General features: G+C 41.0%; 1 protein-coding gene across 1 annotated transcript in view; it reads left to right on the top strand.

The window, feature by feature from the left end:
- The window catches only part of LOC307055599 (mitogen-activated protein kinase kinase kinase 15-like), a gene marked incomplete at both ends in the record, with an annotated part of 119,925 nt that overhangs the window by 11,220 nt on the left and 81,769 nt on the right, over nt 1–26,936 (top strand). Inside the window, 4 exon segments of the mRNA XM_079707815.1 lie at nt 962–994; nt 18,142–18,326; nt 22,033–22,201; nt 24,214–24,320. Coding sequence (XP_079563941.1) covers nt 962–994; nt 18,142–18,326; nt 22,033–22,201; nt 24,214–24,320 — 494 coding nt within the window.

Raw genomic sequence — 26,936 nt, 5'->3', positions numbered from 1 at the left:
TTCACTAAAGTGGTTATGCTTAGAAGTATTTAGAATTAGAAAATGTGAAAGGGTAGATTATTAAGCTGTATTTTGATGAGAAACATGAAACTGGAATGTATTTTTTCCCAATTCAATAAATTTTTTTTCTCATTTGTGCATTAGTGAACTCCTCTGAAAAGTCCCATGACCTAGATAAGTTTTAATTTTTAATGATATGGAAAAATACTTCCTAAAACAAATGGGTACTCAGTTATATCTGACGCCAGAAGAAGCGATCTGCACTTGTCAGAAAATAGAAATCTCAGAACACGTAAAACACATTTTACGGGGACAGCTGTTTAATTATGTTTTCTTTTTTCAGCAAATGGCTTGCAGCGCATAAATGATAGAGTCAAGGGCTGCATAACCATTATGCTAAGTTAACCGACTAAAACTGTTGTCACTGAGTTTGAGTTTGAAAATTCCTATAGTGAATATATATAAATATAATACCTCTAGTGAGGTGTCAGGAATCCTGTCAGCAACACCCCTTCTGTAGGAAGACTGACTTGGGCGGGGGGTGGCCTGCAGCCTTCACACTGATGACTCAAGAAATGGTTCCAGGCCCGAGGTTACCATGGGCTGCCCATGCGCTTCACTGCTGTCACTGAGAAGGCGAGGTGCAGGGCATTCAGAGCCCTGAACTTGAATCTCAAAATATCTTTGGACAGAAGCATTGCCATTGCTATGGGAAAATCCTTATAACCATATATGTCCCCCAGGAATTCCAAAGCTAACCAATCATGATAAATTTTCCTTAGAACATGAATTTTACATTTCTTCGGGGCCCATTCTTTTTGAAGCTTTTTACAGGGGGTTTCAAATGATTAACTCTTGCTCTAAAATGGGTGCCAGATGATGGCATGGGGACAAAGTGCTTACTAGTGCTTATGGAAATTAACTGTTTTGGAAAAAAGCTATATTGATCCTATCTTTTCAGGATATAGTAACTCAAAAAAATACAGTAAGTATTGTATTTTCAGATTTTTAACTTTGTGAATGTAAACATATAAAATGCTTGCCTGAAAATCCCACAGATAGCCAAGTGATGTCTAATTGTACCTGTTGGTTGTGTTTCTAAGGGGGACACCTAGAAACCCCTACCCCCCAAGCTGCCAGCTGGATCAGCCCCACTCAGCTGCCCAGGGTGCAGGGCAGAGGGCAAGGTCAGGCAGGTGTACTTGTTCTTCGTTACACGCTAGGACTTTGAGCCTGCAACCACCCGGCTGTCTTTGAGCTGGGTCGGTGCTCCTATGGACCACCAGGGTTCTTTCTGCTGGAACCAGTGCCTCCATACTTCCCACCACAGTTTCCCTCACAACAAAGAGACATGAACTTTTATACCGGAGTTAAGGTGGGAGCCTAGCCCAAAGTTCCCTGCCACAAGCTGAAAAGAAGCGGGATGGAATTCCACTTCTTTCCATTTATGTGCTAGTGTCTCCTGATTTGACTTAAAAGTTCCTGCAGTGACATAGTGATAACACCGTTTTGGTTTGACTTGTATCATGAAACCCTCCCCCACCCTAAAATCATTCAAATAAGATCATGTCCTTGGAAATAGTGCCACGGTTATCCTGTACCTTTGAATGCCCCCCACCCCAAAAAACTGCCCATCCTCCGAGAAATTGTGACCTAGACTAAGGACAGTTCTTTCTTGCCTTTGGCCCTCAGCCACTGACCCTTCTAGAAGGGCAGGGCCTCTTGCCTCTTTTCCTAGTCCAGTTGGAGTTCCCAGAGGGAGAGGGTGAAAAGGGCCCAGAAGGTAGAGGTCTCCTGAAGGCACCCTCTGCAGGGGAGCCGGAGCGTGGCGTGACGCCCCCCCTCCACAGAAGGTCCCACCCTGCAGCCGCGGGGCCCAGGCTTCCCCAGGACCCAGGCAGGGCTCCCTGCCGGAGGTGGAAGCCTTGACTCTCCTCCTCCAAGCCCGAGGATGAAATTCTAGAAACAAAACAAGTACAGTTTATGTCATTACCACTGGAGTGTGGGTTTAATAAGCTGACCTGAAAATAAGGCATCAGGGTGGTTTTCTTGGGAAAAGAAATGGGAAGATTTATCACTTCATTTGGTCCCATTTACATGATAATACTGCCCACTTATGGGCTCTTTCCTGTTCCTTCTAGATCTTGATTTCTTAAATTACCTCCTTCTTGGAGACAGGAACCCAGTCAAAGGAGATTGGGCCTGAGGCTGGGAGGCACAGGGCGTAGTCCCAGCTCTGTCTCTTAGTAACTTTGGGCAGTCATTCCATCCCCCACCCCAATCCTCAGCGCCCTCGTCAGTAAAATGAAAAGGTTGAACTCTGTCGTTTCGTTCATAGATATCTTCCGGCACTCATTGTCCGTGTTCCATATTTGTTGTACAAGTGAAAAGACGTAACTTGGGTTTAATACAAGGAATGTCTAGGAAGCAGTTAATCCTTAAAACAAGAATTACATTCAGGCAAGGTGCAAGGAAGAAAACTCTTTATTTTTACATCCTGACTGTTAGTTGTGTCGGAGTCTAGAAATCCTGTTCTCGGGGAGACTTAGTGTCATTCTGTTACCATTCTACTACATACCCTCCCTTCTGGTATGTTCTCCCTTGTCTCAACACCCAGGAATTCCTTCACATTCTTGGTAATTCTACCGCAGCATCATTCTCCCTAGGCTTTTGTTTGTTTTGTTTGTTTTTTAGGAACAAACTTATTCTAAACGATTTGGCAATGAATCTCTCTGCTGTATTTGGCATTACTTTAGAACTCTGTGCCCAGGACTGGTTGTCATGCTTGATGGGGTATGAAAATTTAGACCATTCAGGAGAACAAAATAAAGGACCAGAGGTGACTGGAAGGGTTGAAAATAGCACCTAAGAGGAAAAGTCGAAGGGAAACAAACCTCAGGAGGTATTGTTCATGGTCATTTTCAAATGTTATCCCTTTTCAGGCAGCAGGGAAGCGGTTACTTCTACTCCAGATGTCATGGAAGTAGGGCAAACTGAAAAGAGGTTGGGGTCAGCAGAATGGACATCTCACAAGTAATGGTGATTAAACATTGAAATAGAATGTCAAAGTAAATCAGCTGACATTTAAGAAGAGTTTGTTCACTTGTCCCCTCCACATGGATGGAGGTAATGCTGCTTGGGAGCAGGGGTATGGATCGTGTAACACCAGAGGTTTTGAGAGAGAATCTGATGAAATTGTGGGTCTGGATAATTGGATAGCTTTAAGAAAGAGAGATACAACATAGTTGTAGTTGGTGAATTATAAAGTCCTGTGAGTCAGGTACAGATTAAATGCCACACACTGAACATGCAGCTGGGTGCTTGAAGTGATTTATGAATATATGGAAACCAAGATGCTTTGACATCTCTGTCTTCAGGGAGTATTTTATGTTTCTAGAATTGTGCCTGATAATGTATGGAACTCGGCTTCACTTGGTAGAGGGATAGTGTATTAGCCAGGGTTCTATAGAGTAGCAGTCCCCAACCTTTTTGGCACCAGGGACCGGTTTCGTGGAAGACAGTTTTTCCACAGACAGGGGCGGGGGCGGGGGGGCGGGAATGGTTCAGGCGGTAATGCGAGCGATGGGGAGCGGTGGGGAGCGGCAGACAAAGCTTCACTCGCTTGCCTGCCGCTCACCTGCCTGGCTGCCTGGTTCCTAACAGACCATGGACTGGTACCGGTCCGCGGCCCAGGGGTTGGGGACCCCTGCTCTAGAGAAACAGAACCAATTGGAGATATAGAAAGAGGGAGATAGAGATATTTATTATGAGGAATTACCTCACGTAATTATGGAGGCTGAGAAGCCCAACAGTCTACCATCTGCAGGCTGCAGACCCAGGAAAGCCAGTGGTGTAATTCGGTTTAAGTCCAAAGGCCTGAGAACCAGGGGAGCCGATGGTGTAGATCAGAGAAGATGAGATGACGTGTCCCAGATCAAGCAGTTAGGCAGGAAAAAGAGGGTGAATTCCTCCTTCCTCTGCCTTTTGTCCTGGTTAGGCCTCAGTGGATTGGATGATGCCCACCCACAGTGGGGAGGGCATTCTACTTGACTGAGTCCACTGACCCAGATGCTCATCTCATTCAGAGACACCCTCACAGACACACCCAGAAATAATGTTTAATCTGGGCACCCTGTGGCCGGTCAAGTTGATACACAAAATTAGCCATCACAGATGGCTACATTTGCTGCCATTTTTAGGAGGAGTTGCTTTGTAGGGATGTAAAGGATGGGAAGCCAATCTCTAGGCTTCGGGCTGGACCAGACCTGCAGCCCTTCTGGGCCCTTCTGTTCTTTGGCAACATAGTATCACTTTTTGTGCTCACCTCTTTTTCAGCTGATGCTCATAGTCTCGTGTTCAAGGGGGTAGTTTTTTGACTCTTTATTTAGGTATAATTGACATACCGTAAAATGCACCTGTGTACACACAATTCAGTGATTTTTAAGAGTTGTGAAGCCATCACTACAACCCAGTTTTAGAGCATTTCCATCACCCCAACATATACTTGTTTCCAGACAATGCCTGTTCCCATCCCAGCCCCAAGCAACCACTAATTTGCTTTATGTGTTATAGATTTACCTTTTCAGGACTTTTCATAGAAATGGAAGGATACAATAATGTGGTCTTTTGCATCTAGTTTCTTTCACTTAGCATGATGTTTGTGAGGTTCACGCATGATGTAGCAAGTATCAGTAGTTCTTTTTTATTGCTGAAAAGAATTCTAGTGTATGGATATTCCACGTTGTATTTATATATTCCCCAGTTGATGGACATTTGGATTGTCTCCACTTTTTGGTTATTATTCATAATGTTGCTATAAACATTCAAGTACAAGTCTTTGTGTTGCAAATATGTCTTCATTCCTCTTGGGTAGATACCTAGGAATGGAATTGCTGGATCATATAGTAAATATATGTTTGACTTTGTAAGAAACTATCAAAATAATGTTCAAGGTGGCTGTACCGTTTTACATTTCCATCAGCAATGAGAGGTCTGGCTTCTTCACATCCTCATCAATACTTGGTATTGTCTGTCTTTTTATTATATCCATTTTAGTGAGTATGGAGTGGTATCCTATTGTTGTTTTGTATTTCCCTAGTGGGTAATGATGTTGAGCATCTTCTCATGTGCTTATTAGCCATTCATAGTCTTTTTTTGGTGAAATGTCTATTCAAGTCTTTTGCTTATTTTTAGTTGGATTTTTTAGTCTTACTGTGGAGCTGTAGAGTTCTTTGTGTATTCTGGAAGCAAGGCTCTTATCAGAGACTTTATCAATTACTTCTTTTATGGCTCATGCTTTTGGTGTTGTACCTAAGAACTCTTAGCCTAATCCAAGGTCACGAAGAATTTACTCCTATGTTTCCTTTTAAAGTTTTATAGTTTTGGCTCTTACGTTTATTTCTCTGACCCATTTTGAGGTAATTTTTGTGTCTGGGGTGAGGTAGGGGTCCAGCTTCTTTCTTTTGCATGTGGCTATCCAGATGTCCCAGCACCATTTCTTAAAAAGACTATTCCTTCCCCATTGAATTTTCTTGGCACCTTTGTCAGAACCAACTGATCATAAATGTAAGGGTTTGTTTCTGGACTTGAAATTCTATTCCGTTGACTTGTATGTTTACCTTTATGCCAGTACCACGCTGTTTTGACTGCTGTACCTTTATAGTACATTTTGAAATTAGGAAATCTGATTCCCCCAACTTTGTTCTTCTTTTTCAACACAGTTTTGGCCATCTGGGGCCACTTGCAGTTCCATATGAATTTGAGAATCAACTTTTCCATTTCTACAAAACAGGCCATTGGAATTTTGATAGAGATTGCATTGTATCTGTTTATCACTTTAAGACTTAACAATATTAAGTCTTCCAATCCAAAAACACAGGGTGTCTTTCCATTTATTTAGGTCCCCTTTAATTTCTTTCAGCAATGTTTTATAGCTTTCTGTGTACAAGTCTTTTACCTTCTCAGTTAAATTTATTCCTGGATATTTTATTCCTTTGGATATTCTTGTAAGTGAAATTGTTTTCTTAATTTCCTTTTCAAGATTTGTTTTTAAAAAATACCTTTTGGGACTTCCCTTGTGGCGCAGTGGTTAAGATTCCACACTCCCAATTCACGGGGCCCAGGTTTGATCCCTGGTCAGGGAACTAGATCCCACATGCATGCTGCAACTAAGAGTTCACATGCCGCAACTAAGGAGTCCATGTGTTGCAACTAAGGAGCCCACCTGCCGCAACTAAGACCCAGCACAACCAAAATAAATAAATTAATAAGTAAATTTAAAAAAAAAAACTTTAAAAAGAAATACCTTTCACAGAAATCTTTAACACGTCATATTTTGCTTCGTAATTCAGTATTTGAGTTAAAATGTAATTCAGCTTTTGATCAGAGATCCATAAAAATGACTTCTTTTCATACATTATTTTCATTCTTAGGTTATCTTCTACTGCTTTAGAGATAACAAAGATAGACGCTTTCAGCATTTTATCACTTCAGAAGACATATTTATATGATGAACAATCAAAAACAAGAGTGAAAATATAGCCTTTATGAAAACAAGAGTGAAAATGTAGCCAACCCCAAGAGACTACTTTATCTATGAAACCTTGGAACTTCCTGGTAGTTTGTTATTATTGTACATAGTCCACAGGTATTCTCTGTTTGTTTTAATTTTCCTTTGTAAATATAACCATACTTTCAAAGTTACCTTATATTTTGCAGGTTGATTCCCCCCAGGAAGTAGACTCTGAGACTGAGTTTAGTGAACAGATTTATTGAGGAGTGCCCTTGGGATCACCTCTGAGGGAGAGGAGGGCAGGAAGCAGGACTGGGAAGGGAGAGAAATCCAACTGGGATGCAGGCTCAGTGGCAGCCTTGGCCGATCCCCCCTGGGGAGCTCTGAGCTGTAATGACCTTTTGGAGTAGTTCTGAGTTGGGATGGGATGGCCAGGCCTTTATTCTCCTGTATCCATCCCTCACTGGAAGGAGAGCGACATTGAGTGAAGTGCTCTCTGCAGCTGAGGCAGTTCCAGAAGGGGCTGACAGCAGGGGTGAGAGCTACAATGCTCCTGGTAGCTGGGGCAGCACGTCCTTCCTTGAAGGGGGGATGTGGGTGTACGCCTGAGTGTCCACCACCTTATAATCATTTTACTTGAGAAATATGTAAATCATATATGCCCCAAGACTAAGCATGTACCTCGAAAGCTGAGATGCACAGAAATAATTTTTTCCTTTGAATTGGTGGGAAATTATTTGGAAGCTGTGGGTAGCCTCACCAGAGAGGAAGCATGGGGACATAAACCTTCCTTGTCCCCTAGGAAAATTACTAGCAGAAGATGAGGTTTTCCACCCAATACTTGTAGAAGAAATTGTTCAAAGTAAACTAGATTTTGCTTTCATTTGTCATGTCCTAAGGCCAGAGATCAGAGATGGTTTTTTAAAAGCAGAGTTAAATTTCCAAGCTAGGATCATGTTACTAAAAAACACCTTATTAAAAAACTAACCTGGTTCTTGACCTCTGGACTAGGTAATTATTTTTTTCCTCTGGAAAGCCAATGAGATTTAAAAGAAGCTCATTGTTCCCATCAAAATAGTTATCTCTATGATCCCAGTGAAGTGAAAATTCTTTGAGAAACAGACATTGGCAGTATTGGGGGTATTGCCTACAATACTGGAAGTCTTTTACCTGGCTTACAAGCACACTGAGGCCTCAAGTTTAGAATAACAGAATTTCTCCTGGTCCTGCCCTCTTGCCTTCCTCAGTTCTTCATTTTGCTTTGGCTTGGGATCCAAAATTACCAAGGATGATGTAGATTGCTTAGGGACACTTTGGTAAAAAGGCAATCAAATTTCTTTTCTACTTTCCATATCCTTTGGGTTTTCTGAATTCAGAATCAGAATTTCTACCACTTTTATTAGTGAAGACTCAATTTCAAACAAGAAGGCTAGCTCTCATAGTAGATGGAGAGGGAGAATTTTATTTTATGCATTGAACGTGATTTATGTAAAAATTTCTGCCCTTTGAATATTTATTTCATTTGTATAGCTATTTTTTATTTCTACCTCATCTTAAGTTCTCTGTTCAAGTCTTTTTTTGTCTTTTTTTCCCCTTCATGCCTGTGGTCTGTGTTCTCTTTTAAATTGGAGTACTCTGAATAAATAAACAAATAAGTTGGAATACTCTGGAGGTGTGAACCATAAAACTTTTCTCTGTATCTCTTTTTTTTTTTTTTTTTTTTTTTTTTTTTTTTTGTGGTATGCGGGCCTCTCACTGTTGTGGCCTCTCCCGTTGCGGAGCACAGGCTCTGGACGCACAGGCTCAGCAGCCATGGCTCACGAGCCCAGCCGCTCCGCGGCATGTGGGATCTTCCCGGACCGGGGCACGAACCCGCGTCCCCTGCCTCGGCAGGCGGACTCCCAACCACCGCGCCACCAGGGAAGCCCCTTCTCTGTATCTCTTGAATATCACAGGAGTAATGTCACATTTCACAGGGCCAATGTCAGAACTGAGATAGAAATATTTAATTCTGCCTACCAACTGAATAAGTCTTTAGTGTCCCATGATACCCATTTATTTTCTTAGGATGTAATTCACATACCATAAACTTCACCATTCACTCATCTGTTGGTGTTGGGCATTTTGTTTTGTATGTCATGTCCGTGTCTATTTAAGGATATTTCAGAATTAAGCTGGATTGACAGTTAGTAACAAGAAGTCTAGGAAGGGATGGGGAGGACATGAGATTTGCCTGGCTCTGTGGTCATCTGTGGGTCAGTTGGTTAACCTTGCTGGGAATCGGTTTCCTCCCTTATAAAATGAGATGATTATTAATAAGGTGATTACTGTGATTTGTGCCAGCTCTGAAATAATTCTCTGACTTTATGATAGCCATTCTGTTATTTGAACAAAGCAGATGGACTCTTGGAATAGCTCAGTTGGTGCTACATGGCATGTTTCCAGCAGGGATATCTTCATTCACCTTTCAGTGGCACAGTAGTCTGATTATCCAATTGAAATTGTTACTCAGCTTCTGTATATGCATTTGTTCCTCTTATGACCAGGCCAATATAGAAAGATAGCAATGTAGAATGCTATTTACGTTGATCTTAAAAAAGTGCATTTCCCTGATGTGCATGCATGCTGATTTTTAAAAATTCTCCTTTAACTGACTAGACAAAGAATTGTACCTTGTAATCATTTTTTTTAGAGTGGTACCTGACCTAGATTTTCTTCCTTAATAAACTGACTTTGTCAGACATGGTTATGTTAAATAATTTTTTAATTGTCTTAGGTTTGCGCATTTGCTCCCTAAATTTTCTTGGGAACAATTTTCTATGCTGTTTAAATTCTAGTTTTCACCAAGGATTTGCAGTCCATTTGTATTACAAGATTTAAGCTCCAAAGCTTGAATCTGCCAGCAATCAAGATATGCATTCTTCCATAAGTGCTCAGAAATCAGCTTACCTCATGGGTAGTATTAAACCACCTTCCATCTGCCTTAGATTTTTCCCCTATCTTTTGAGTAGGCCATTTGTTGACTGATTAAATGTTTGTATCATTACTTTTAAAATGTTCCCTGGAAAGTCAAGCTGAAAGTTTCATCATGAGTTGGTTGGGGTAAATTCTTACACATTTTATTTGCTCCAAAGAATTAATTTATAAAACTTGTGCTGTTTTTGACCAACTATGTGAGCTGCTGCTAGCCACAAACAAAACTAAGCGCCGGTGTAATGAGGCCCCTTCACTTGTGTTTCTGTGCTGGCCTTCCTGGGCCGCTGGCCTTCCTGGGCCGCTGACCTTCCTGCACAGGGTGCCTGCAGAGGAGCCTGCTGGGGGGTGCGTCCCACGTGTTCTTGGTTAGTGGCCATGGTTGAACCTGATGGGCAATTAGGTTGAGACCCCAACATGCTCTGCTCTCCTGGGCTGTCCTGGAGAATCCAGACAGTTGTTTATGGATGGGACTCACACTATTATCATGGAAATGTTCATATATGAAGCCCACTGAAGAATCTCTGATGTTTTAGGGCTACAGGTAGGCTGTTCTATGTGAAACATCTGCTTGGAGTCCAGAGCAGGGTTTCTTACATTTTGGGGGCCTGGGACTCCTTTGTCAGTCTGGAGGAGCCTATGGACCCCTTCTCAGAATGTATCTTAAAGTGCTTAAATAAATACAAAGGATTACAAAGGAGACCAAGTATATTTCAGTATGACTATATTTATCCTAAAATATAGTTATCAAAAATATTTTTAAAGTTGTATATTGTAATCTATGTCCTCCTTTACTAATGTCTCAAATAATAAAATGAAGCAGCAAGTCTAAAAACTGTCATAATTTTGGAGTAGTGATAAGTATAAAAGTCATTTTGAGATCTCTGCAGGAACTGTAATATGACATGAAAAATTCAGTGATTTCTATTAGTGACAAAGTCCCATGTCCTGCTAAAACAAGAATGGGTTACCTACATTCCTGATCGAAGGCTCTGTTGCATTTCAATTAAAGGCAAATGATGACAGAGGTGGAATTTTTTTCTCTCATTCAAATTCACAGACCCCCAAGAATTAATGAGCTCCAGGTTCAGAATTCCCAGTCTGGTCTGGTCTAACATAGCTAATACTTTTATTGGATGTCCACTATGTGCCATGACTGTCTTTAAACTTCTATCACTTAAAGAAATTGACAGTATTATTGTCTTCATTTTAAACATGAGAAAACTGAGGTTTAGGTGGATAAGTACATTTTCCAAGGTCGTCATCTAGTATGGAGCAGCGTTGGGATTCAGTCTTTGGCTATACAAATTGTCCACTATCTTGCTATGCTTGAGCTGATATGATACTGACTTCCTATTTCAATAATCATAAGTTATTTCTTTTTTACCTAACTTAGCAAATGTGAAAAAAAAAAAACCCCACTACCCAGCTCTCCTGAGACAGTGATGAAATTGAAGTGCCTTCGTACACTACCAGTGGGAGTATAAATTGTTCCATCCTTTTTGACAGCAACTTGGCCACACGTATCAAGAATCTTAAACTTGCTCTAGTAATCTCACTCCTGGGAAGCTATTCTTAGGAAAAGACCACAGTGTAAAGATGCCATATGCAAAGGTGTTCATCTCAGTGTATAGTAAGAAAAATTTCAAAACAAAGTTAAATAATAGAATGATGAAGTACATTATATATATTCACCAGTTGGTATATTAGGCAGGCATTAAAAATTATGGCATTTATTTATTTATTTATTTATTTATTTATTTATTTTTGCGGTACGCGGGCCTCTCACTGCTGTGGCCTCTCCCGTCGCGGAGCACAGGCTCCGGACGCGCAGGCTCAGTGGCCATGGCTCACGGGCCCAGCCGCTCCGCGGCATGTGGAATCTTCCCAGACCAGGGCACGAATCCGTGTCCCGTGCATCGGCAGGTGGACTCCCAACCACTGCGCCACCAGGGAAGCCCTTTGGCATTTTTATAACCACACTTTCGTAATGAGAGCTTTTTTAAAGATACCTATTATTTAACCTAGTGATGCTACGGGATGAACTGTTCATTGTGGTGATATTTGTAGATGGTAGTAGTTTGGGAAATCTCAGTTGCTAAGTTTAGAACACTACCAAACGTAAGGTAGATAGATAGTGGGAAGCAGCCGCAGAGCACAGGGAGATCAGCTCGGTGCTTTGTGACCGCCTGGAGGGGTGGGATGGGGAGGGTGGAAGGGAGGGAGATGCATGAGGGAGGGGATGTGGGAACAGATGTATATGTATGACTGATTCACTTTGTTATAAAGCAGAAACTAATAAAAAAAAAAAAAAAAAGAAAAACCCACTAAGAAAAAAAAAAAAAAAAAAAAAAGAAAGAGAAAAACAAATATCGTATATTAATGCATATATGTGGAATCTAGAAAAGTGGTACAGATGAACCTATTTGCAGGGCAGGAATAGAAAGGCAGACATAGAGAACAGACGTGTGGACACAGTGGGGGAAAGGGAGGGTGGGATAAAAAAAAAATAAATAAATAAAAAAAAATAAAAGCTTCAGAGGACAGATTCCTCTACTCCCCACCCTCGTAGTGTTAGAGACCAGTGGCTTTTACTCTGCTCTCTGACTTCACTTACTGTATCAGAATCATCCGTTTGGAAATACTTGAAGAGTGTTTGGAATAAGAGTTTACATAGTTATGTGCCTAGCATACTGGTTCTAATGCCCCTTTATGTAGGAGACTAAGCTGCCTTTGTTAAGTTTGTTTTAATGAGCTGGATTCTTGAGATGTTTCCATTTATAAATGTAACAATTACAAATATCCAAGCCTGGTTTGCTATTGAACATGTGTTATGCTAATCAATGTTTTTCTTTTTAATTTTGGGTCTCCCCCACCAACAAAAGTCTGAATGTGTTCCATCATTTGAAGATGTTTGGGCCTATTCTTTGTAAGAACAAAAGTACTGCACTCAAGAGCCTGTGCTTTCATTTGGAAGTTTATGAATTGCTTTTTAAAATGTAGTCATGAGCCCCAATTTCCTTCTGTAAAATTTCTTAAACTTCTATATACACTTTATGAAACATTTTCTCAAAGGAAGTATTTTTATTTTCCCAAGGCTCCAGATGCCTGCTGTCTCCTCAGTCCTGTTCATTAAACTTGTTCAGTTGTTTTCAGAGTTCATGCGTTCCCTTTCTTTCTCCTTATTTTCTCAAACTGAGGCTAAATGTTTGCTCAGAGAATCAGATCCACTCCAGCTGTGGGCAGGCTTTCACCAGCCTCCACCACTGCTGCTCTGCCCACTTGAGCCATAACCTGTGACAGCAAAGAGCATATATTTGTCAAAATCTTATTTTTTCACACCTCATTATTGAGGATTAGAGCAGGACTGGGGCAAAGTTAACTTTTGTGCTATTTGGGTAGAATAGGTTTGCTAAAGGAAGACTGTCAAGATTTCAGCAGAAATATTTGTTTTGGAAATAGTTTTAAAACCTGTAACAATTCTATCCAAATAGGTTGGATTCCTGCACCTTCACCTTACCTACCTCTTATGGATACTCAGGTTTATTTAGTTGTAATCTTTGTATGTATTTTTGTTAGAATTATTACTCTGTATAATATTATCTTTTAACAAAGCTGAGAGAAGAAAGGAAAATAAGTACTTATAGAGTTACACTAACCTGTTTGTTTACCATTTCTGATTCTTTTCATTTGTTTCTGTGGATTCAAGTTACCAAATGGTGCTATTTCCTTATTCCAATACAGCTTTGTTTCCACCTGCATCTTTTGTACTTCTTGTGTCAAATATATTACATATCTATATGTTACAGGCCCCAACATATGATTATATATATCATCTTATGCAATTGTCTTTTAAACCAGTTAAGAAAGAAGAAATTAGCAACTATATTGTCTCTTACAATTACCTGTATAACTAACTATATTGCATACTTTGTTTTTATCATGTGAATTAAAATTAGTCTGGTGTCACTTGCTTTTAGCCTGAAGAGCTTCCTTTAATATTTTTTGTAAGACAGATCTGCTAGGAACAAATTATCTCAGTTTTTGTTTACCTGAAAATGTCTTTATTTCCCCTCAGATTTTCTTTCAGATCCTTTATTAGGGTGTTGAAATTTTCTCTAGAGACTTTGTATACTTTCAGTGATGTTAGATTCACCTTTATTTTTAGATTGATTTTTTTTTTAAGGGTGCACCACACAACATGCAGGATCTTGTTTCCCCAACCAGGGATCAAACCCGTCCCCCTTGCATTGGGAGTGTGGAGTCTTAACCACTGGACCGCCAGGGAAGTCCCTCGTCTCCATTTTTAAGATAGTTTTGCTAGATATAAGATTTTTGGTTCACTTTTTTTTCTCTCATCACTTTGAATATGTTGTCCTGCTGCCTTCTAGCATTCACTGTTTCTGATGAAAAGTCAGATGTTTTTAATTGGGTTGCCCTTGTACACAATAAGACACTTGTTTCTCTTGCTGTTTTCAAGACTTTGTCTTTCACAGTTTTGACTACAGTGTATCTGGGTGTGGATCTCTTTGAGTTTATCCTACTTGGAATTTATTTAACTTCTTGGATATGTAGATTCATTTAATCAAATTTGTGAAGTTTTCAGCAATGATTTCTTTCAGTATTTTTCTGCTGCTTTCCTCTCCTTTCAGGACTCCCATTATGAGTTGTGTTTGTTGGTGCACTTGATGGTGTCCCACATTTCTTTGAGGCTCTGTTCATTTTTCTTCGTTCTTTTTTCTCTCTGTTCTTCAGTTTGCATAATCCCTATTGATCTGTCTACAAGTTTACTGATTCTTTCTTCCACTTAAATTTCCTGTTGGGGGCCCCTTCAGTGAATTTTTAATTTTGGTTATTATGCTTTTTAAGTCCAGAATTTCCATTTGCTTCTTCTTTGGTAATTCCTGACTTTTCATTGATACTCTGTATTTGATGATGCATTGTAGTTATACCTTTAATTTGTTAAGTATGGTTTCCCTTAGTTCTTTGAACATATGTATAATAGCAGTTTTCAAGTCTTTGTCTCCAAAGTCCAATACCTGGGTCCTTTCAAAGGCAGTTACTTGGTGCCTGCTGTTTCTCCTGTATACAGACCACACTGTCCTGTTTCTTTGCATGTTTTGTATTTTTTGTTGCTGAAAACTAGACATTTTAGATAATGTAGCAACTCTGGATACTGACTTTTCTCCCTCCTGCCTCTGAAACTTGTTCCTGTTTGCTGGTTTATTTGTTTAGTGACTTTGCTGGACTAGTTCAGTGAAGCCTATTTCCTCCAGTGTGCAGCCTCTGATGCCACTCCTCAGAAGGTGCAGCCTTGAACATGCACACAGCTACCCTAACCCTCCCATCCCCACCTGGGGATGACAGTGGTTATAGCTGGGCTCTCTTTGTCTGTATCTTTCCCCAGTTTCCCTGTTAAGTTTCTGACTGATCTTCCTCTATTGATATTACATCCAGTTGTTGGTCGCCCCTAATTGTTAGCTGATTGCTTTATTGTTTTTGCCAATCACCGGAGACATAAATGTTGCACAGTCTAATATCATTAACATTGGGCTTCTTTGCAGGGGTAGTTTTTAAAGCTGGTCTTTAAGGTTCACTCTGACCACAGGAGGCCTTTCATAACTCTCTCTTCCCCTGTTTCTCTTTGTTAAACTTCTAGCTTGTCTACCTTTCACCCATTGCTATCATGGAGCTACCAGCCTCCTCTTAATTTCTTGCCATAAAAATCTCCATTGTCTTTGACAGTGCCTGTAGGTTTGAACTTCTCCATGCTATGTTTCACATAAAGTCAGTCCCCTTAGGGAGAGCTGCAAAGCTCTCTGTTCTTACAGCATGCCTCTACCCTAGGCAGAGCCTCTGCACCACCGCTCCAGAGCTGGGGAGTCGGGGGTAGCAGCCTGCCTCTCTCAGAGTGATACTCTGCTATGAGCAGGGTGCTGGTCAAGGGTAGCAGTCCCTGATCTTCTCAGCTTGCCTCTCTTGGCATGGAACCTTTGCCCTATGTGAGCTGGGACATAGATGATCAGGGCCCAGTATTCTTGGCCTATTTCATCTAAGATAGAGCTTCTGCCATACAAGTGGGAACACGGTGGAGAAATGGAGCCCTGGTCCTCTTGACCATGCTTGCCTGGAATAGAGCTTCTACAGGACAGGGCTGTGGGGAATGAGGATGCTGGTGGCTTAGCCTGCTCAGGGAGAAACTGCCACCCTAGACTTGAAGCTGAGGGTGGGAGGGGGTCCCATCTTCTTGGCTATGCCCATCCAGAGTAGAATTGTCACTCTGGGCTCGAGGGTAGGGGAAGAGCAGGTTATAGCTCAAATACTAGAGTCTCAGTCTTTTTATCAAGATTTAATCAATTTTCTCGAGTAAAGGTTTCTCCATTTGCTGTATGTTCTTAAGACAACTTATAGAGACTTTAAATGTTTTTTTAAAAATATTTGTTACGAGTTATGTTTTTCTGGGGAGGGGATCTGAGGAGCTCCACACACCTCCAGCCTAGCTCTAACTTTTTGAAAATAGCAAATTCTATTTCTTCAAGGATTTTTTTTTTTTTTTTTTTTTTACCTTCTGGACTTCACTGATTCACACAGCTCTTTTCTCCCTCTTAGTCTGAACTGGGAAATCTTTTACCATAAACTCGACCATTTTCAGGTAGAAGAGCAAGCAGTTTAACTTCTGAGTGTATAAATGGCATTTAATTTAATTAACTTTAGCAACATGGCTTTCTTGTTATAGATGATGGAGAAATTCATCTCTAACCTACCAAAACCTTACTTTGCTGGGCAATTTGAACCTGTCTTTGAGAATTTGAAAATACTACTAGAGGGGGAAGGGTCTTTGTTCCTCCTATTCCCCAGTTATCACCAGCACACCAAAAATTTTGCTACTTCTCTTTGTAACAGACTGACATTTGTAGTTTGAGGTGTTTAACCCCAATATCTAGTGTCCACAGGGACAGTATCCAGCTGCTGTTTTGCAGCAAGGTAAGTACTCTCATCAAACCTATTATCAGGAATCATGAAACATCAGGAAGCTTAGTGTTAGACAAGGGTTGGCCCACCACCTGTTTTGGTATGACCTGTGAGCTCCCATTGGGTTTTACAGTTTTAAATGCTTGGAAAAAAATCAGAAGATGAAGAATACTTCAGGACATGTGAAAATATGAAATTCAACTTTGTGCCCATAAATAAAGTTTTATTGGGACACAACCATGCTTGTGTGTTTACATGTTGTCTGCAGCTGCTTTCATGCTGTAACAGCAGAGTCGAGTAGTTGCAGTAGAAATTATACGGCCCACAAAACCAGAAATATTTACCATCTGGCCTTTGACAGAAAAAGTTTGCTGACAGTCTCAAATATGGTTGAGTGGGGCATCACTAGTCATTTTTGCTTAAGGAATTATTTTAGGGCCTAAAGACATGTCGTGACAGGGCTACAGATGCCCTAGAAGATACAAAAGAGGGAGAGAATTGCAGGACAATTATTTGTATTTTGAATTTAGATAGAATTAAGAATGCCACCTGTCCTTGTGTAAGCAAATCTTATTCAAAAGGAAAACTTTAAAATGTCTGTCACATATTTGTTCTAAGCTAGTTCCCCAATGTGGAAAGTTTTCCCAAGACTTGTGTTTGATCTGAGATTGTAGCATTCTGACAGTTGTCTCTGTGATGAATGAATTTCTTTTTAATTTAGATGAAACTGTGTTGCTTCTTTGACTTCTCATTCTTGGTGAAAGTGTACTTCCCAAGGTTATGTCTGCATTATGCCAAAATTCCTAGATAACTCCCTTAGTTTAAAAAATTAAAGGGAAGAAGTCGGATGAATTATTTCTGGCATCATGTAAGTTCTTTAAAACTTAGTGAAGATGAAGGAATTAGAGAGTCTGAAATTTTAACCTAGTTGCTTTTTATGACAGTATAGACAAAAGATTGACTATGATAGAAGAATGTCATATAAAAACATATTTTAGTCCTCCAAATATGCTAAAAACTGAGCATGGGCTTAATACTATTTAAAGGTGGTGTTTATGCTTTACAAAGGATTACAATTTGACTGTGAATCATGATTATTCCATAGAAAAAAGATACTGTTTTACTTGAGTATTGTTTGACAATATAAAAAATTTTAAACAGATCCTTTTTTTCAAAACATCTCTGAAACTAATCGTATTTATTAATATCTGCTTCCTGCAAAACAGTTTTTACTCAACAGAGTTTATAAATAGTTCACCTGTGGTTAAATTATCAAATAACAAGGCTTTTCCACCTATGCTGAAAGAAAGAAAATAAGCCTTTACATTGTAATCCTTGGTTATCATTGGGCTGAAGTTCCCTCTGATTTGGGGGGATATGTAATGAAATGATGTAATTTCTGAGACTTAAAACCCTAAAATCTTTGCTGATGAAGTTCAGAAACATATACAGATCAGTTCAACGTTTGAAACCAACTTTTTGTCTTATGTCCACGTGTTAGAGCTTGTGAAATTGAGTGGTTTCCTGTTTTGCGTATGATAGATTCATAGTCGTATTGTGCAAGTTGTTCATCGTCATTTTCTCCTTTCGTGTCCCACCAAGGTTCCACCTGCCCAAGTCCACAGCTGTGCTTCTGCATCAATTATTTCGTGAAACATTTTTGTTTCTTTTTCCCAGGCATCTAGCGGAATTATTATTTCATCCCGTACATCATGACACCATGCGCTGATTATTTTTGCTGCGAGAGTGACGCCCAGAGACGTGCCTTGGAGTACATGCAGCCCAACTGGGACACTATCCTGGGTCCGCTGTGTGTGCCCCTGGTGGACAGGTTTACTAGCCTCCTCAAGGACATCCATGTGACCTCATGGTAATTCCCATCAACTGTCAACAACGCTGGGAGCTTTGCCAGAATTTCCCTTTCACATCCATGGAGGTGACGTAACTTCAAGAGACCTTAGTGCCCAGAGAGTGGGGAACCCCGACCAATTATTTTGAAGTCATCCTGGAATCCAGTGTTCCTTACTGGCTCACTAAGTTGGGCCGTTGAGGTGTAACCGAAAGAGAATAACACTGGAGTTGAGGTCAGGATTGAGCTTGTGTTTGGCTCCAACTCCCTGTGTGACCTTGACAAATAACTTTTCTGTAGCTGTTTTCTCATCTAGAAAATAAGGAACTTAAGTCACTGATTTTCTTTCATGCTCTTTCAACTCTGAGATTCTGTGTTTCAAGGTCATTTCTGAACGTGATTTCCTCCCTACTACCAATCAGCTGTTAAGGTTGTTAAAATGCGTCAGCAAAGTCATTCCAACCATAAGTCCTTGTGCTGTAAAAGTCGGGATGTACTTAGTCAAGCTGAAGCCATCCTGACCTCGGCGTGTCCTGTGACGTGTTCTTGGTAGATTTATGTCGGAGAAGGTGTGGAGTAGTGATTCAAGAGTTGACAGGTTTGGGTTTGAATCCTAGCTCAGGCGATTCTTCACAGTGTAGCCTTGGAACAGTTAGCTCACCTCTTTGAGCCTCAGTGCTCAAGAAACCAGTCCTTAAAACATCCCTGTTCTAAAACTTGAAGGCAGAAAAATTCTTCTTCTAAACCAAAGGATCCAGTTTTGGGGTTTTTTTCTTGCCTGCTGCCAATTTAAAGAATTTATTCCTGAAAGTTACGTCTCAAGAAGGATTTGTCCTTCCAAAACAAATGAAAATCCGAAGCACTGGCAGAACTGACTTAAAATGAGATGTAAGGGACCACACGTCCCTGTGGCTTGCATTGTGACTCCCCGAACTGTGGAGCATTACTACTGTAGGGTTGGTGTGAGGTGCACACTTGTTAACAGTCTGTTCTCTTTTTCTATCCTGTCACCTCTTCTCTGGACACAGAGTTTCTGCTACAGATTGTAATGGGAAAAGAAGACTGGAAACCCAGACATATGTGACCACATGCCAACATAGAAAGCAAATGGGAGACCTTTTGCAGCACATCCCTGGAAAGCCTCTTTCAGTCCCCCCTTGCTAACTATTGTCTTATTGCACAGTGAACATTTTAGTGAAGCTCAGGGAGAGAACTCTCTCAGTATCATCTTTTCAGGTCTGACAAGCAAGTAGGCTAGCTTGAGTCTGCTAGATGAGCAAGGTCTTTGCAAGAAGTAGATTCAAGTTTGTTTCTCATTCACTTCATGTATGTTTCAGTAGGAAAACAACTCGTTTGATTTGGTTTAATTTCAGAGAACTTGAAATACCTGTTAGTTGATTCCACTCCTTGAACTACCGGATACCTGGCAAGGGTTAATGAGAGGGTAAATGGGGCTTATGGTTTAAAACATCTGTAACAGAGATGGCAGATAAATTTTCAGCTCAAGTGCCAACTTTGATAGATTGATGAAGGCTACCCAGAGCCCTGTGCGGAAAAGGGGTTTGAAGCTATTTCTTTTTAATCTTTTTAAAAATTTATTTATTTATTTATTTTCGGCTGCATTGGGTCTTTGTTGCTGTGCACGGGCTTTCTCTTGTCACGGCGAGCGGGGGCTACTCTTCATTGCGGTGTGCGGGCTTCTCATTGCAGTGGCTTCTCTTGTTGTGGAGCACGGGCTCTAGGCACACAGGCTTCAGTAGTTGTGGTGCGTGGGCTCAGTAGTTGTGGTGGGCAGGCTTAGTTGCTCCGCGGCGTGTGGGATCTTCCAAGACCAGGGCTCGAACCCGTGTCCCGTAGCATTGGCAGGTGGATTCTTAACCACTGCACCACCAGGGAAGTCCCTGAAGCCATTTCTAAGTCCACATTGATTAGCAACATCTTCCCTGGTTACCAGAGGCAGAAATGGCTGCATGTTTATTACATATATGATGTCTCCAAGCCATAATTAATTCAGTGTTTTGTTCATTTACTTACAAGTTACCATTCTTATTAGGTTTCTTAGTTTATTAAAACTATTTTTCAGAATTACCCTTGAAAACAAGTCTAAACTAAAGTATAAATTTTTTACTTGTCAGGCTGAACTAATAATACTTTAATAGCTTTGATGCCTTTATAGTCCAGCAAATGGACAATGGCTGTCACCCAACTTAATGACTCATTTGATTAATCATAGAATTTTAAACATTAGTAGAATCTGCTAATTTGCTCATCATTGGGGTAATAAGCAATAGACAAACAAGGAAATAAAAATTAAAGCAATGCACTGATAATTTTATCAGAGCACTTTCTGTGGGACATCGCTTAATTCCTGAAATGTTCATTGAGATCTTATTATAAGCATTGGACCAGGCTGTGTACAGTAAACACTTTTTTTGACATAGTTTTATAACTATTAAAAGTGACATTTGTTATTCTTAGGTGTTGTTTTTCATTCTCTGAAGAGTTTACTTACTGAACCTATTCTTTTTAATAAACAGCCTAATTTTACTGTCTACAGTTAAAACATTTGAGCTGCTTAATGGGTTGACAGTATTACAGCTTGGCAATGCCCAGTCTCCAAAAAAAAAAATTACTTGGAGCGTAGACAACATATTTAAGTCAATCTATGGTCATTGTAAGTTGGCCTCTGTATACCAAATTCGGTCATTTTTAAAGATTTTAAACCAAATACCAGATACTAGCATTGGTTCTTTGAGGGGCTATGGTGAGACATTCCAGTGTGGATTTAAACTGCTCGAGATGTTGTCATACATCCCTATTATTATCTAGACGCCCACATGAAGGAAGTTTTATGTCTTATATTTGCTTACAGAAAAGCACTCTGGGGCTTCCCTGGTGGCGCAGTGGTTGAGAGTCCACCTGCCGATGCAGGGGACACGGGTTCGTGCCCCGGTTCGGGAGGATCCCACATGCCCCGGAGCGGCTGGGCCCGTGAGCCATGGCTGCTGAGCCTGCGCGTCCGGAGCCTGTGCTCCGCAGCGGGAGAGGCCACAACAGTGAGAGGCTCACACACCGCAAAAAAAAGAAAAGAAAAGAAAAGAAAAGCACTCTGGCTGTCAAAAATGACAAGGGGAGTATGGGGTAAAAGGCCGAGGTTGCCCGTAAGTGTCCAGGCACAGCTTCTTGGATTGCTTATGGACACATCCAGGTTCTGGCTCTCGACCAGCTGCAGAAAGCTTTGTGATTACTAGCTTGGGACACCTGATAGATACATTTTAAAGAAGTTCTCATTTTACTCTGTTTCATGGCTTTGGAGTTTTGTTCAGCTTTGTGAAAATCTCTTAATCATGGGGGAAATTACTATTCAAATAAGGTACTTTCTTGTCGTCTTTGTGTTTGAAAATACCAGAGAGGGGGGATGGGCTGGGGTGGGTAGCAAGTCCTGTGGGTCATCCAGATACATATGGGGTCAAGTTTGAAAATATTTTCAAGGTCATAATGAACTGATATTTCTTTGTTACTGTTTAGTGGTGAGTTTTTGCAGAATGTCAAGCACAAATAGGACGTGTCTCCTGTTTGCTGATGCAGGGAGTCTGAGGTCTGGGCGAGGCCCCATGTGTTAGCCTAAGTCCTGTCAACGAGAACCAAGTTTGTTTGAGCTGCTAAGGGCAACACAGTCCTGGATGCACATGGATGCGACTGGAGGTTTTCTTGTTTCCTTCTCCAGTGCTTATTACAAAGAAATCTTGTTAAATGACATCCGGAGAGCCAGAGGGAAATACCAGGGTGATGCACTGACGAAGGAGCTGGCTCGCATCAAGCTCCGCACGGACAATACCGACGTTCTGACCTCAGACATCGTCATTAATTTAATGCTGTCCTATCGTGATATCCAGGTATGAAATATGCTTGTCTGAGGCTATCACACTTCTTCCCTGACATGAGGAATTTCTCATATGAAGTACTCTTACACTAGGTGTACGGTTAGGTAACTGTTTTACAGACAAAATAGGGATGTGGCTAGGTCATAGGTCACCTCGCATATCTGTTGTGGTGGAAGTATTGAAGAAGGTTTTGTCATATCAGAAGGCCACTCCAGCAAAATCTCAGAAACAGTACTGCTTAATAAAAGGAATTAGAACTAAACAGTTTATATGCACTTAGTGTTAGGCGTTGTTCCAAGCCCTTTGCAAGTCCTAATTCACTTAATTCTCTTCATAAGCCTATGGGGTGTACACTTGGATTATCTCCATTTTACAAATGAGGAACATGAGGTACAGAGAAGTTAAGTAACTTGCCTAAGGTCACACAGCAGTTGGCAAAGTCACGATTCAAACTGAGGCAACCGGCTCTGTCCTCTTTGCTGTTAACTCCTCTGCTACTTCCTTTAGGCCTTTGTCACTTCCTTCTTTGTTTACCACTACCTATTAGTGAAAGGGAGAGCAGGAGTAGCAGAGGCAAGTCCAGGACCCAGGGAATGCAGGGGTTTATTCTAAGACAAGTGACAGAGGCTTCTGGAGAGTTCTTGAGACAGGGTTTGTAGAATATGGTACCATGGAGGAAATCAGTCGTTTCCTCCCTCCAAGTTTAATGCTGTGGAGCCATTTCTAAGGATGTCTTGCCTTACTTTCCTTTGGAGGAACACAGGACAATGTACATAACCTGCAGAATTCTACAAAGCCATATTGGAGGTTGTTGGCCACGGGTCTTTAAATCTGAACGAGAGAGGCTTCCGTTTATGACCTGAACCAAGAACAGAGTCAACCACTTAAGGAACTCGTGCCCCTGGTGATAAACAGATGCAGTTAATTGACTTTAATAGCAGGTGCTATTAGGAATTACGATGATTAAATTATGCCCCATGGAACAAGAGAATGGGAGTGACCTTTTTTGAAGTTTTTCTTCTGTTGAGCTGCTGGCTTCCTTCTGCCCTTGCTTTCACGCATCTCTCCTCTTTATAACCTCCCATTGGTGGGACTCTAGGGCTCAAGGGTGAGCCGCAAGCTTCTTGCAATACTCTGCCTTCCCTATCCCTGGGTAGCAGCACTGAGGTGTAAAGCCACAAAACAGACCTGAGATTTCAGTGGGAAGTCCTCATCTGCTAACTGTGGCTGGCTGTCAGCGAATTGGCCCGAAAGGATTGTAAGCCCGGCTGAAAGGGTAGCAGATGGCCCTGCTCGGAGGGGACACAGCTCAGACAAACACGGTAGCAATTTCTCCCTGGGTAATTATGCAGTTTAGAGCTGTGCTTCTTAAGCGGGGGACATGTGGCAGTATCTGGAGACATACTTGGTTGTCACAGCTCGAGGAGGGAGGGGGAAGTGCTCCTGGCATCTAGTGGGTCAAGGCCACGGATGCCGCTTAACATCCCGCGATACACAGCACAGCCCCCACCGTAAAGAATGATCCAGCCCCCAAATGTCAGGAGTACCAAGGTTGAGAAATTCTGGTTTAGATGAATGTGATTGTTTCTGACAAAAAAGGAAGGATTGGCATGTTTCCCCCGCCTTTACGTGGCAAATAACTCTAAGATTTCCTACATGTTTGTGTCCCGTTCATTTTAACCCACAGCCCTGCTGGTGTTAACTCTCCTACACTCAAAATGTGGTAGCTTCTCCTGGCTGCTGGGCTCATTTGTTTTGTTTTATCGTCTTTGAATCTAACTTCCTTTCCCTGGTCCTTTTGTGACCTCTGATAGCAGGGATTCTTTCTCTGTCTTCTCTCTCATCCACCTTGTTGTTTTTAATCTCATTGCTATTCTTTTAAGGGCTTTAATGTCACTAAATGCTGCCTGTAGGGAAAGGCTTCTATTTAAATGCTGAGGCGGTCTCATGTTCGTAACTGTTCAAAAAAACCTGCAAAGAGCTGTGTTTCCTGTCTTTCTCACCTTGGGACCTCTTGCCAACAGGACTATGATGCAATGGTGAAGCTGGTAGAAACACTGGAAATGCTGCCGACGTGTGATTTGGCTGACCAGCATAACATTAAATTCCACTATGTGTTTGCACTGAATAGGTAAGAGTGATAATATGCGTATAGAGTTTTGAAACATGCCAGCTGTTAAATTGTTTCCTTCTTTCATTCAGCCCTCATTGAGGATGAGCCAGATCATGAGCTGAATGCTAAAGTTAAGAAAATGGACATGGCATGATCTTAACCTCCAGGGACTTTGTCTTTGGAACATATATTCTAGCTCCGAGATCACACATGTAACTAAATACTTACAGCTCAGAATTATAAATATATTAATGAATATCAAAGCATAGTAGAGGGAGGAAGGCACTTTGCTTTGGGGTTTTAAAGAAGCTTCTCTGGGTCTTTGGGGCTGGGTTTTTTTTTTTTTTCCCCAACATCTTTATTGGAGTATAATTGCTCTACAGTGGTGTGTTAGCTTCTGCTGTATAAGAAAGTGAAACAGCCATAGTTACACACATATCCCCATATCCCCTCCCTCTTGCGTCTCCCTCCCACCCTCCCTATCCCACCCCTCTAGGTGGTCACAAAGCACCTGAGCTGATCTCCCTGTGCTATGCGGCTGCTTCCCACTAGCTATCTATTTTACATTTGGTAGTGTATATATATCCATGCCACTCTCTCACTTCGTCCCAGCTTACCCTTCCCCTCCCCGTGTCCTCAGGTCCAGTCTCCACATCTGCGTCTTTATTCATGTCCTGCCCCTAGGTTCTTCAGAACCTTTTTTTTTTTTTAGATTCCATATATATGTGTTAGCATACGGTATTTGTTTTTCTCTTTCTGACTTACTTCACTCTGTATGACAGACTCTAGGTCCATCCACCTCACTACAAATAACTCAATTTCATTTCCTTTTATGGCTGAGTAATATTCCATTGTACATATGTGCCACATCTTCTTTATCCATTCATCTGTCGATGGACGCTTAGGTTGCTTCCATGTCTTGGCTATTGTAAATAGAGCTACAGTGAACATTGTGGTACATGACTCTTTTTGAATTATGGTTTTCTCAAGGTATATGCCCAGTAGTGGGATTGCTGGGTCGTATGGTAGTTCTATTTTTAGTTTTTTAAGGAACCTCCATACTGTTCTCCATAGTGGCTGTATCAGTTTACATCCCACCAACAGTGCAAGAGGGCTCCCTTTTCTCCACACCCTCTCCAGCATTTACTGTTTGTAGACTTTTTGATAATGGCCATTCTGACCCATGTGAGGTGATACCTCATTGTAGTTTTGATTTGCATTTCTCTAATGATCAGTGATGTTGAACATCCTTTCATGTGTTTGTTGGCAATCTGTATATCTTCTCTGGAGAAATGTCTGTTTAGGTCTTCTGTCCATTTTGGGATTGGGTGGTTTGTTTTTTTGATATTGAGCTGCATGAGCTGCTTGTATATTTTGGAGGTTAATCCTTTGTCCATTGCTTCATTTGCAGATATTTTCTCCCATTCTGAGGGTTGTCTTTTGGTCTTGTTTATGGTTTCCTTTGCTGTGCAGAAAACTTTGAAGTTTCATTAGGTCCCATTTGTTTATTTTTGTTTTTATTTCCATTTCTCTAGGAGGTGGGTCAAAAAGGATCTTGCTGTGATTTATGTCACAGAGTGTTCTGCCTATATTTTCCTCTAAGAGTTTTATAGTATCCAGTCTTACATTTAGGTCTTTAATCCGTTTTTTGTTTTTTGTTTTTTTTTTGTGGTACGCGGGCCTCTCACTGCTGTGGCCTCTCCCGTTGCACAGCACAGGCTCCGGACGCACAGGCCCAGCGGCCATGGCTCACCGGCCCAGCTGTTCCGTGGCATGTGGGATCTTCCCGGACCGGGGCATGAACCCGCGTCCCCTGCATGGGCAGGCGGACTCTCAACCACTGCGCCACCAGGGAAGCCCCCTTTAATCCGTTTTGAGTTTATTTTTGTGGATGGTGTTAGTAAGTGTTCTAATTTCATTCTTTTATATGTAGCTGTCCAGTCTTCCCAACACCACTTATTTAAGAGGCTTTCTTTTCTCCATTGTATATTCTTGCCTCCTTTGTCAAAGATAAGGTGACCATATATGTGTGTGGGTTTATCTCTGGGCTTTCTGTCCTCTTCCATTGATCTATATTTCTGTTTTTGTGCCAGTATCATACTGTCTTGATTACTGTAGCTTTGTAGTATAGTATATTCCTCCAGCTCCAGTTTTCCTTCTCAACGTTGCTTTGGCTATTCGGGGTCTTTTGTGTTTCCATATAAATTGTGAAATTTTTTGTTCTAGTTCTGTGAAAAATGCCATTGGTAGTTTGATAGGGATTGCATTGAGTCTGTAGATTGCTTTGGGTAGTATAGTCATTTTCACAATGTTGATAATTCCAATCCAAGAACATGGTATATCTCTCCATCTGTTTATATCATCTTTAATTTCTTTCATCATTGTCTTATAATTTTCTCCCTATAGGTCTTTTGTCTCCTTAGGTAGGTTTATTCCTAGGTATTTTATTTTTTGCAATGGTAAATGGGAGTGTTTCCTTAATTTCTGTTTCAGATTTTTCATCATTAGTGTATAGAATGCAAGAAATTTCTGTGCATTAATTTTTTTCCTGCTAGTCTACCAAATTCATTGATTAGCTCTAGTAGTTTTCTGGTAGCATCTTTAGGATTCTCTATGTATCATATCATGTCATCT

This window comes from Hyperoodon ampullatus (assembly GCF_949752795.1).
Source record: "Hyperoodon ampullatus genome assembly, chromosome: 7".
NCBI lineage: Eukaryota > Metazoa > Chordata > Mammalia > Artiodactyla > Ziphiidae > Hyperoodon > Hyperoodon ampullatus.
Note: the sequence above shows the minus strand (reverse complement) of the source record. Positions and strands in the feature narration are given on the sequence as shown.